This window comes from Lactuca virosa, chromosome 6, assembly GCF_052849685.1.
Source record: "Lactuca virosa cultivar CGN04683 chromosome 6, Lactuca_virosa_CGN04683_v6, whole genome shotgun sequence".
NCBI classification, from domain to species: Eukaryota; Viridiplantae; Streptophyta; class Magnoliopsida; order Asterales; family Asteraceae; genus Lactuca; species Lactuca virosa.
Window position 1 is genome coordinate 5,892,048 of NC_136431.1, and position 12,902 is coordinate 5,904,949.

Below are 12,902 nucleotides of genomic sequence, written 5' to 3' on the forward strand. Positions count from 1 at the left end.
GGGACTGACAATCCTGCACCTCTACTGTTCGCTACAGTTTGGCCGGCAGGCCTAGGGTGTCAAATATCATATTCATTCCGACGCTTGAAGAACGTCGCAGCAGGCATTTCAGTCATATTAGTATGGTTAAGAGAACTCACATGGATAAAACAACGAGTGAATTACAAAGTAATATACTTTTCTTAAAACAGTAAGAAAAGATAATTACATCCCGACCAAATATACCATCAGTAGTTTTTACTTACAGTAAAAGCTACGTATCATGAAATCAAGTATTGTACTTCTGGTTTTGAACATTTAAAACCACAAGGCAGTATTATGGATAATACAATATTTTACAGGATTAATACTAAGGTTTTTACTATAGAACATATATAACTAAGAACACTTTTACAAATGAAACGGTTAATGGGATTAAACCACTTTTACAAATGAAACGATTTATGGGATTAAACCACTTATACAAAGGAAACGGTTTATGGGAGTAAACCACTTATCAAATGAAACTTAGTCATTCAATCTTTGTAAACTAGTATAACATAAAAGACCTTTAGTGGTTAATTCTATAATTCCTTAGTTATTACATCAGAGTTATACATAAGTAATGTCCGATTGACAGTGAAATGTGTGACTTCCGCCTTACTTCCTGTTCCTTGTTTGGTTGTGGGCTTAGGGCAGATACACCCATTTGACTGTCCATTCGATATTGGGTTATATATAATCAGTATAAACTAAGTAATTACAGAGGGAAACTATTGAGGTTATCAGTTAATCACCTCAGGAAATATAGGATTTCCTGGAGAAACCAGTGAACTTATTCAAAGAACTTAGGGTATACTTAACAGAACTAAAATACTTATGAACTCACCAGCTTAAATGTTGATTTACTCTTTCCAAATAACTTGTATTCTCAGGAATCCAGTAGACAGGTACACTCCCGAAGCTTTTGAGAATACTACCTAGTACCGTACCGCGACTCTTGTCTTCTACTGTACCTACTTTAGTGTTTGAATATGTAATGTCTAAACACTTATGTAAAACTTATACTTATTAATGCAATGGTTGTTTGTACTTTGATTACTATATTGCATGTGTTGTGATACTTACCTAAAGTCCTCCGCCCCCGAACGTTTCTGCCGTTTTGGTTTGGGGGTGCGACATGTTGTCCCTCCGCGATCAATTATACATAGTACGCCAAGCGTACCCATGAGTACGCCCAGCGTACTTAAGGGACTTATTATGCAATTTTTAAATTCTTCAAGGGCTTTAAGGTAATACCTGGTTTGGAGTGTTACAACTCTCCCCCACTTGAACTAGACTTCGTCCTCGAAGTCCGTAGATGCAAATAGATGGGGGAATGCTCTCGCATCTCCTCCTCCGGCTCTCATGTGCATTCGGATACCCTTCGGTGCTGCCATTGCACCTTTACAAGCTTCACTTCCTTGTTTCGTAGACCCTTGGTCTTCCTATCCAAAATCGCAACAGGCCTCTCAATGTAGTTTATACCCTCGTCTACCTGAATGTCGTCCAGAGAAACGATTGCGGACTCGTCAGTGACACACTTCCGAAGTCATGACACGTGGAAAGTGTTGTGAATCTGGCTAAGCTCATCTGGCAGCTCCAAGAGATATGCCACCTTGCCCACCCGGGCCGTAATCCCGAACGGGCCTATATATCGAAGCCCTAGCTTGCCTCTCTTCCGAAACCTGATGACCCACTTCCAGGGTGACACTTTCAGTAACACGAAGTCCCCCACCTGAAATTCCAGATCCGATTGTCGTCGGTCAGCATAACTTTTCTGACGGCTCTGCGCGACTCGCAGCTGGTCGCGCAACTGTTGAATCAGTCCGGTAGTCTTGAGCACCACCTCAGTGTTCCCCATGACTCGGTGTCCAACCTCATCCCAGCAAACCGGAGTCCTACATCTCCTGCCATACAACATCTCAAATGGAGGTCGGTCGATACTGGCATGGTAACTGTTATTGTATGAAAACTCTACCAGTGGAAGGTATGTATCCCAGCTCCCTCCAAAATCCAACACACATGCTCGCATCATATCCTCCAGTGTCTGGATCGTCCTCTCACTCTGGCTATCTGTCTGAGGGTGGTACGCTATACTAAAATGCAGCTGAGTGCCCAGTTCCTCGTGGAACTTCTTCCAGAACATGGATGTATACCGAACATCCCTGTAAAAGACTACCGATACTGGCACCCCATGTCTAGCCACCACCTCTCGCATATAAATATCCGCCAACTTTTTGGTGGGTATACTCTCAAATATAGGAATAAAGTGGGCACTCTTCGTCAGTCTGTCTACGATCACCCATATGGCGTCCACACCCCTTGCCGTCCTCGGTAACTTCATAATGACGTCTATAGTGATCTCTTCCCACTTCCATATGGGAATGGGTAGCGACTGAACCTTGCCATGAAGCTGCTGATGCTCCACCTTGATCTTCCTGCAGGTCAAGCACCGCTCCACAAACCAGGCGATCTCCCGCTTCATGCAGGGCCACCAATAACTAAGTATCAAGTCTTTATACATTTTTGTAGCCCTGGATATATATAGAACTTAGACTTGTGCGCCTCCTCCAATATCTTTTGCCTCACTCCTCCAGTCACCGGTACCCATACTCGACCACACTATGTCAAAAGACTGTGACTATCCTTAACAAACAAAGGATACTGCCCCCATATCCGCTCTATCTTCCAGTTCTCCTTCTTCACCCCCTCGACCCGAGCCTCCTTGATTATATCCAATAATGGAGAGATCACAGTCATCCTCAAACAAACGTTCCCAATCGGGGAAACTGCCGACTTGCGGCTCAAAGAATCGGCCACGATGTTGGCCTTCCCGGGATGGTATAAGATCTCACAATCATAGTCCTTTAGCACATCTAACCACCTCCCCTGTCGCATGTTGAGGTTCTGATGATCCATCAAATACTTCAAACTCTTGTGATCAGTATAGATGGTGCACCTCACTCCATACAAGTAATGCATCCACATCTTGAGGGCAAACACCACTGCCCCTAATTCCAGGTTGTGAGTGGAGTAATTCGTCTTATGAGGCTTCAACTGCCTTGAGGTGTAAGCTATCACATGCCCCCTCTGCATCAGTACCGCACCTAACCCTGAAATCGATGTGTCACAGTAAACCACAAAGTCATCTTACCCCTCGGGTAGCACTAGAATCGGAGCCTCGTATAACCTCCGTCTCAGACTCTCAAAAGCCAACTGCTGATCCGTACCCCAACGAAGTGTCACATTCTTCTTGGTCAAGTGGGTCAAGGGCACAACAATCTTGGAGAAATCCTGGATGAATCTTCGATAATCGCCCGCTAGACCCAAGAAGCTACGGATCTCAGAAGCATTCCTCGGTGCTTACCACTACATCACTGCCTCAACCTTGGCTGGATCAACCGAAATTCCCTCCTGGTTGATGATGTGCCCCAAAAACTGTACCTCCCGCAGCCAAAAATCACACTTGGAGAACTTCGCATACAACCTCTCCACCCTCAGGGTCTCTAATACCTCCCTCAGATGATGGTCGTGCTACTCCTTAGTCTTAGAGTAGACCAAAATATCATCAATAAAAACGATCACCGACCGATTCAGCATCGGTCTACACACCCTATTCATGAGATCCATGAAAGTTGTTGGAGCATTGGTGAGCCCAAATGGCATCACCATGAACTCATAATGCCCATACCGAGTCCTGAAAGCTGTCTTCGGTATATCCTCATCCCGAATCCTCATCTGATGGTATCCCGACTGAAGATCAATCTTGGAAAACCAAGAATTACCCTGTAGCTGATCGAACAGATCATCGATCCTCGGTAGTGGATAACGGTTCTTCACCTTTAGTTTGTTCAGCTCTCGATAATCAATGCATATCATGTGTGATCCATCCTGCTTTTTCACGAACAGGATCGGAGCTCCCCACGGGGAACTGCTCGGACAGATAAATCCCCGGTCTAGCAGCTCCTGAAGCTGCATAGATAGCTCCTGCATCTCGAGCGGTGCTACCCGGTATGGTACCTTCGCTATCGGAGCGATACCCAGCACCAAATCAATGCTAAACTCAACCTGCCTCTCCGGAGGCACTCCTGGCAACTCTTCGGGAAAAACATCCCAAAATTCCTGTATAACCGGCACATTGCCCACATCGGTAGTAGTCTCAATCCTCGTATCCGAGAAATAAGCTAGAAATCCCGTACATCCCTGCTGCAGAAATCTCCTTGCCCTAGCAGCCGAACAGAGGGTCGGTCCCTGTGAGGCCCTCTCACCATGTATAACCAGTTCTCCCCCACTTGGGGTTCGAACCCTCACTAACTGGCGATTGCAGTCGATCATGGCCCCATTGGCCCCTAACCAATCCATCCCGACAATCACTTTCAGCCCCCGCAACGGTATCGGAATCAAGTCAACGCGAAACCTCTCTCCAAACACATTCAGAACACAGTCCTGATACATCCTCGCAGCACTCACAGTGCGGTTGTCAGCAATCTCTACCTCAAGCGGGGAATCCAAAGTTCCCGGCGCATCCCGAAACTTCTTGCTAAGTGCAAGAGACACGAACAATCGGGTAGCGCCCGAATCGAACAAAACATGAGACGACATACCATTGACCAAAAAGTCCCTATATATAAACACAATACACATATAAGCAATACAAATAAATAGAGAGCAGAGAAGAATAAACACGTACCAGCCACGACGTTTGGAGTTGCCCAAGCCTCCTCGGTAGTCAGCTGAAATGTGCAGCTCTTCACCGCTGGAGCATCTACCTTAGCAGGGCGGCCATCGGTAATCCTCATCGTGGCGGGCGCGGGCGCCGCCACTACTCCTCCCCCTGCCTGCAACCTCGGACAGTCGACCCGCTTATGGCCGGTCTGGTTGTAGTGAAAACAAATCAAGCCCTTCTTGGGGCAATCCCTGCTCAAGTGGCCCTGCTGGCCACATGCGTAGCATCTCGAGCTTGTTATCCGACAAGCTCCACTGTGCGGCTGACCGCACTTGGCGCACCGACCCCGACCCTGATGGCCTCTACTAGATGAATCCGAGGTATTAGGCTTTTTAGCTTGACCCACTGTTGTCTGTGCCTGCTCAAGCTTCCGCTTGGTGCAGAAGTCTAACTCCATCTCCCGCTCATGGGCCTTCTCCACTCTCGTTCAGGGTTTTGCATCCTGTGAAGCTCACAAACTCCCGGATATCATCCCTCAACATGGAATGATACCGTGTCCTCCTTATGTCCTCATCCGTAGCGTACTGCGGGATCAACAAAGCTCGTTCCCGAAACTTGGCGGTGATCTCCGCCACGGTCTCGGTGGTCTGCTAAAGGTCATGAAACTCCCTCACAAGCCGTTGCACCTCAATGGCTGGTACAAAATCCAAGTCGAATCGTCGAACAAACTCGACCCATGTCATCTCAGCCACACCGATTGCTCCCACCTGGCTGGTCAGCTCTCCCCACCAATCCCGGGCTCTGTCTCTCAACATACAGGAAGCAAAACCCACCTTCGCTGCTTCAGGGCAAGAACTCGTGCGTTGGGCGTTCTCAATATCCGCCACCCATCGTCGGCTAACAATGGGGTCCCTGACCCCGAAAAATTCTGGCGCTCCACACGCCTTGAACTCCCGAAACGAGGGAGTTCGGGCCCCGATATGGCCCGCAGCAATCTCGGCCCTGAATGACCTGAGCCTCTCCTCCATGATCTCCATCATACCCTCCTTGACCGTCCCAAAGATCACTGGGGTCGCGTCAAGGATGCCCTTCGTAACCTCGGCTGCAATGATCTTACGCATCCTCTCATCAACGGGCTCTACACCGCTGCCCGATCCGGATCCAGGCCCTTATCCCGATCCTGATACCCCTGTCCCAAATCGTGTCACCACCATGCGGAACTGAAATGTCATAAACCATAATAATTAGGACATCTATATAGGGGATCTTCCCACACCGGTCCTCCTTAGAGCTGCCGGATCTAGCATTAGTTTGGGTACAGGTCCTATGCTTTCAGTAGTATGGGACCAATACTACCTTCCTAACCAACATGTACCTTCCCCAAAGCTCTACCGATAACTCCAATTCGTCCCAAAATAAATCATATACCACAAACTACCGCATAACCCAAATCCCAGGCTGCCCTAATATTTGCTCTACCTACATCGAACAGACCAATCATAACAGGTTGCCTTTATGCATGCAAATTGTACACAGAAAAGGATCATATAGACTTCCAAATAAAAGATTCTACCCTAAGACCACAACCAGACAAGGAATAGGAAATAAGGCCAAATCAATCATTCTAAGGCTATAAGCTCCTGACCGTATACAATTTTAGAAGCATACACATAGCAAGTTCCATACGATTATCAAGCTCAAATATCAGTATAACATGGCTAACACATTGGGGAACTACTTACTTGGCTCGGCTGATCACGCGCGTTGCACTCTCATCTTTTCCTTTCTTTAAAAACTTTAACTTTTATTTTATTTTTGAAAACAATTTTACCATTTCCTTAGTTTGAGTCCTGACACACCCGAGAGTGTGCCCAAATCCCTCAAACCAAGGATCTGATACCAACTTGTAACGACCCAATTTTCAAAAGAAAATTTTCATTTTTAATTATCAAAAATACATGTTCATCATTCACAAAAACCAGTTACAATTGTTTTCAAAACCATATCAATTACAACTTTATTTCAAAATATCAGAGTGTCCCATAAAATATCCGAGTGAGAGTGCACGTCGTGCCATCATGCATTGCCCTTGCCCTTGGGCTCAGATGTACCTGAAACAAATCCACAAACTGTAAGCTAATGCTTAGTGAGTCCCCCAGAGCATACCCCACACACAAGCCACATAACACATATCATATTAGGTATAAAAGCTATCTCTACCTCATAACATATCATATTAGCCATAAACCTATCTCTACCATACAACATTACCTATAAAAGCTATCTCTACCACATATCCCTGCATAAGGAAGCCATGTGCTCCCCCACATGGTCTTACACCTAAGTTCCATGGGCTCCCCCATGGTATTTCCCTGCTGGACAGCCATGGGCTCCCCCACATGGTCTTACATCCAAGTGTCATGGGCTCCCCCATGGTCTTTCATGCAAATATCACAAAATCACTAGCATAAAACTTAGTATAAGGCTAACTATCATACCACATATCTCTACTACAACTAATGTACCACATATCATAAAATGGGCCGACCTTGGTGCCTTAGACCCATTGGTATGGTGAGAAGACTCACCTCTGTTTGTAGAATCCAAAGGATCCTCTCTAAACAGTCTGTAGACACCCGTGCTGAACAATAATAATATCACTCAATGTTAGAGCTAAGCATAACCTAGTTGGAAAACCCAAACTCCAAGTCCTTTCACAAAGGCCCAAAAGGTCTTCCTTAGTTAATGGGCCCAAAGTCCATATCCAAAATCATTAATGGGCCTCATGGCCCAATAAGGCCCAATCATAACATCCATGGTCCAAAACAGATACACTAGCCCACTAACCCCAAAACGTGCCTAGGCCCAATGACTAATTGAGGCCAAAAGCTCAAAGGCCTAAAACAAGTCCAAGTCCATCTGCTGTGCGTACGCTTAGCGTACCACCCTGGTACGTGCAACGTACTGAGTCCTTAGGCAGTACGCGCTGCGTACACTAATTTACGCCCATCGTACTAACAGATTAAGCACTTTTTCCATTAAGTGCTTAATACTCGATTTCCTCACGTCCAAAAGTCAGATCTAGGTTCATTAAGACGTCCTAGGGCATAAAGTTGGCAACTTTATGCCTTTGCATGTCTCATATGCTCCCAACAACCCATTAAGACCTTCCCAAGGGTCTTAATCCATGCATGAGGTCAAAACACCCATCAAGACTTCATTTTTATGCTATGAATGGACCAAAGGACCTCAGATCTAAACTTTCTAGCCTCTGGAGTTGCTCAACTCACAAAAGGAGATTCAAAACCAACAAAAGGGACAAAACTAGAAAACCCTAACTAGATCTAATGAATAAGATGGAAAGATCAAAGCTTTATACCTCCAGAAGCTCCTCAAGGTGAACTAGATGCATATTCTTGAAGCCCAATGCCACTCCAAGTTTGCTTGACAACTTCTCCTTCTTGAATGGACACTAAAATGGCCACAAATGTACTCCTTAAGCTCAAAACACACTCTCAAATGGTATTAGGGTTTTCAGAGACGTTTGAAGGTGAGGGAGGCTGATTAGGGTGAGGCTCAAATGAGATAAGGATGCTTATATAGGGCTCAAGTCCAGAAATTAGGGTTTGGACATCCGTCACGTACGACCAACGTACGTGCTGTCCCTCCGCGATCAATTATACATAGTACGCCAAGCATACCCATGAGTACGCCCAGCGTACTTAAGGGACTTATTATGCAATTTTTAAATTCTTCAAGGGCTTTAAGGTAATACCTGGTTTGGAGTGTTACAACTTCAGAAGCTTTAAGTTGCCACTCTTAGCAGATCTGAGGTTGTAAGTTTATAAAAATGCTTGCTTGATGCTTATATGAGGTCCATGCATGTTCTTTTTGGGTTTTAATGGATTAAATTGGTTATTGGGTCCCTTTGGGTCATGCAAATGCATAAAGGTGCCGACTTTATGCATTAAGAGCCTTAGTTGGAGGTTCCCTGAAGTTTAGATGCAAAGTTCTTAATAGGTTAAGTCGAAATCTGAGTTTGGAGAATCTGCACGTACACCCCGCGTACTAAGTTGAGCCCCTGACCTTTGTCTTCGAGTACGCTGAACGTACCTATGGGGGTACGACCCGCGTACGCGCATCAGTGGGCTTATGGGTTTGTTTCATGTTTGGGCTTCGGAATTGGGCTGGGTTTTATGTGTTGGGCTTTCTGGTCAAAGGAAATTGAGAGTCTTGGACTCTTGTTTGGGTATGTCTAGCTGGGCCAAGATTTTGTATTGGGCCTTGGTGGGTCTAATGGTTTTGGGCCTTAGTGGGCCCAATGGGCTTGGACCTGTGGGGCCACCGAATAATTATTTTTGGACCAGGAATTGTTGGGCTTTTGAGTAAGGCTCATATGGGATTGGGCCCAATTTGGAAAATTAGGCCATTAATGGGCTTTTATGGATCTTGGTTTGGTATTCAATTGCTAATTGAATGTTGTTTTGGTGATTGTTAGTTTGGGAAATCGTCATGGCAGCAACTAGGGATTTCGTGCAGTGAGCTTCTGCATTCGAGGTGAGTCTCCTCACTGGTTTATGGGTCGAAGGTACAAATGCCAACCCATTTGGTTTATGTATTGTAGGAAGACCCGGGGGTTAGCCCTTGGCATTATGTATGAAAGACCAGGAGGTGGCTCCCGGCACACTATATGCTTAATTAGGTAAGTAGAGTAGATTGTATGCTAGTTGTCTTTGTGATGCTTGCATGGAAGACCCGGAGGTGGCTCCTGGCACTTGTCTGTAAGACCCAGGGTTGTGGCCCCCGGCCTGGCAAGAAAGACCATAGGTGGCTCGTGGCATAATCGCAAGACTATGTGCGATATATAGCACCTTTATTGATTATGATATATGAATGATATGTATGGCTCGCGGTTATGTATGACTTGTATGGATGGTTGGGTATGTGTGGTATGTGGTGTTTAGGGAACTCACTAAGCTTTGTGCTTATGGTTTTCAGTTTTGTTTCAGGTACTCCAGTTTTTAATTAAAAGAGCTCGGGACGATCGCAGCGTATACACCCGTGATTTCCATAGAATGTGATCTATGGGATTAGACTCTGATAATTGTTTATTTGAAATGCTTTTCAATGTTTGGAACAAAGTTATTAAAGTGTTCTTACTATATTAAAAAATGAAAGTTTTACTATGGATTTTTGGGTCGTTACAATTCACCACCTTCTTCCCTTAGAAAATGCCCCAAAACTGTAGGTTCTCTCTATACTGTTCTTTTCCTTTCTTTTGAAGATTATTCAAGTCATTGGTGGTTTAAAGTGCTTCTCATTTAGTGCTTATTTGATTTAAGCACTTAAAGGCTTAAGAAGTACTTGATATAAGAAGGTACTAGTATTCAAAGTATCTTAATCTTGATGGTGGATACTTGTAGAGAAGAACGTCTTCTTTAATATTTCTATCTTCATTAACACCCCAAAACCAAGTGGGTTCAAAGGTTCCAAAGGTTGTGATTCTAAAATACTATGTAGTTGTTTTAAATATCATTTTAACCTCTATAAATGGGTCAAATATGGTTTGGTTTTGTTATAAACTCGAAAATAATATTGTTATTTTTAAGACTTCTGTTGCTCGGTTTTATGAAAAACTAACTTATATTTTTTTTATCAAAACTCATCAGTGGCATCAGAGCTATCTTTAATATGTTAGAATGATTTTTTTTTTATGTTTTATAATCTTTGGTTTTTGGAAAATAAGCATGAATTTTGTATCAAAACCCATCATATATATATATATATATATATATATATATATATATATATATGTAAAATGGACATATAAGGATATTTTTGTCACATGAAATAATAATGTGTATTATTTAAAATATATACAATATATATATATATATATATATATATATATATATATATATATATATATATATATATATATATATATATATATCCTTAAATGGTTATAAAAGTTGAGATAAAAGTTAAAATTTAAAATGAAAAGTGTATAACATTTTGTATGTCAGTCACTACACTTGTCAAAAACATTGGATATTTTTTGTTTTGTAAATAATACATGTTATCATTTTGTCTATTTTTTGGGTTATGTTTACCCATAATCACTAAAATATATAATATTCAGTTATAATTAAACACCATGATATGTTAAATTTAGTCTTAAATTTATAAAATGTTTTGCTAGAATTTGGGAGTATTATACCACTAGGAATGTGTACTTAATCGTATGATAATATACTTTTGATAAGACTGGGTTGTCGAACTCAATGGGAACATGTATGATTTAGTTCATAGTTATAACTATTAATTAAACTAGAAACAATAACCAAAATTTAGGAATTGTGTTTAATTAACTAAATTAAGCTGAGAAACAATATTAAACATGTCAAAACTGAAAATTGTATTTAGAAACAAATAAAGAAGGTACTTTTCGCTTAGAGTTGTATTAACTTTTCAGTTATTGTTGATTTTTATGAAGTGTAATAGATATTAGATAAAATCTACTAATTCCTAGATTGGTTAAGACTCTTGGTTTGATTCTAACCCTTATGATATTATATATATTAACTCAATAGTCATAATACTAATTTTCCCTATTATCATCCTTTAGTTCGTATCATGCAAGATTTAATCTTTACTGATCTCAAGGTCAAGAAAATTATATAGTGCACTGAATGCTCATTAAATGCAGTTAATAGACATTAACGTTAATTACTTTAAAACCTAATCCTACAATTTGGTCCATCACTAGTCATAATAGTCAAATGGTCATAAAATGTGATGTCCCCAAATTACAATAGGAAATTTTCATTTAAAATAAGTCAATCAATCAAAACCCTTTACTTAAAATCATTAATTGACATTCATTTTTTTGAAAACCATTAGATTAACAGAATTAAATAGCAAAACAACGGAAATCAATATATTTGATGCGAGTGTATAGTTCTGTCGCGCTGTTCTCACGAACGACCTACAAAATATTTAATCTACAACTGTAAGCATAAAGTTAAGTGAATTCTCCAATATACCACATATTCCACCATATATGCAAGGGATACAAACAAAGTTCTTGACTCTAGCGTCGAGTTGCCAACTCTCCTTTCAACATACATACAACACACATAATAACCATACGTATTATCCGCTGACACTCTTGCCACTATACAATTTGTTAGGGGCTGCATCCTGATCTTTTATACAATTATCATGGGTTATATACTAGTCTTTCATACAAGTATCAGGGCTACATCTTGGTCTTTCAATGACAAAAATGGTGACAAAAAGGATGTTTCCATAGTCGATTATATCAATAAACCATAATAAAAATGGAAAAAAAAAAGTTTGTTACTATGTTATTGATTTCATACTAAGAAAAATATCAAAAAAAAAAAAAAATATACTAAAATTTATATATTTAGCGAACTTTAGGGATGGATTTTGCCATTCACAATTTCACACGACTTTGAAAAACACGATGCCCATCCAAGTAGACCATAAACCAATCGGCGAATGTTCCCTCCTTTGCAAGCGACCTTGGGGAAGAAGCCATTCAATTGACCCTCCTCCAATTTCACAATAAATTATGTTCAAATTCTCGATTTAAATCTCCAATCACAGTTTATCCCTCTACGCGATCGGGGTTATAGATCCAACCATATCCACTTTTCCCTCTAATTTCAATACCTGATACGAAAATCGGACATGGGTATAATCAAAAGCACCTTTTCATTCATGTTGGGGACAGCTTTCGGGGTCTACGTTGCTCAGAACTATGACGTTCCGAACGTCAACAAGCTTTACAAGACGGGGCTCGTGATGGCCAAGCACTATGAAGAAAATTATCGCAAACCCAAAGGGAAAGGCGATGATGACCGGAATGACAGATGATTAGGTTTCCAGTTTCTCCCAGGTTTTAATTCATATTTACTTGTGTTTTCTTTCAATCTGGATGTCGTTTCTCGAAAAGCCCCATTAATGGATGGAATTTGATTAGAATTAGGGTTTTGATAAAGGGGAATATAGAATTTCGATTTAAAATTTGTGTTTTGGGATTTGAATTATGTGCTCTTCGTTGCCCTATAATCTTGTATCTTTTGATGATAAGTGAGAGGAATTGTTGAAGCAAATTCGAGAATCTCGAGCTATTGTGACGTGATTTTTCTTGTTTTCCACTCTAATGATTTAATTTTACATTTTA

At 41.7% G+C, this 12,902-nt stretch overlaps 1 protein-coding gene across 1 annotated transcript; it reads left to right on the forward strand.

Moving 5' to 3' along the window:
• Positions 1-12,162: 12,162 nt before the first annotated feature.
• Positions 12,163-12,902, forward strand: LOC145119048 (uncharacterized). Its single transcript, XM_079054688.1, has one exon. The coding sequence runs from the start codon at positions 12,407-12,409 to the stop codon at positions 12,590-12,592; it is 186 nt and encodes a 61-aa protein (XP_078910814.1). The 5' UTR covers positions 12,163-12,406; the 3' UTR covers positions 12,593-12,902.

Excerpts from the sequence above, each read along its gene's own strand:
- LOC145119048 (XM_079054688.1), top strand. The coding sequence starts at position 12,407 with ATGGGTATAATCAAAAGCACCTTTTCATTCATGTTGGGGACAGCTTTC.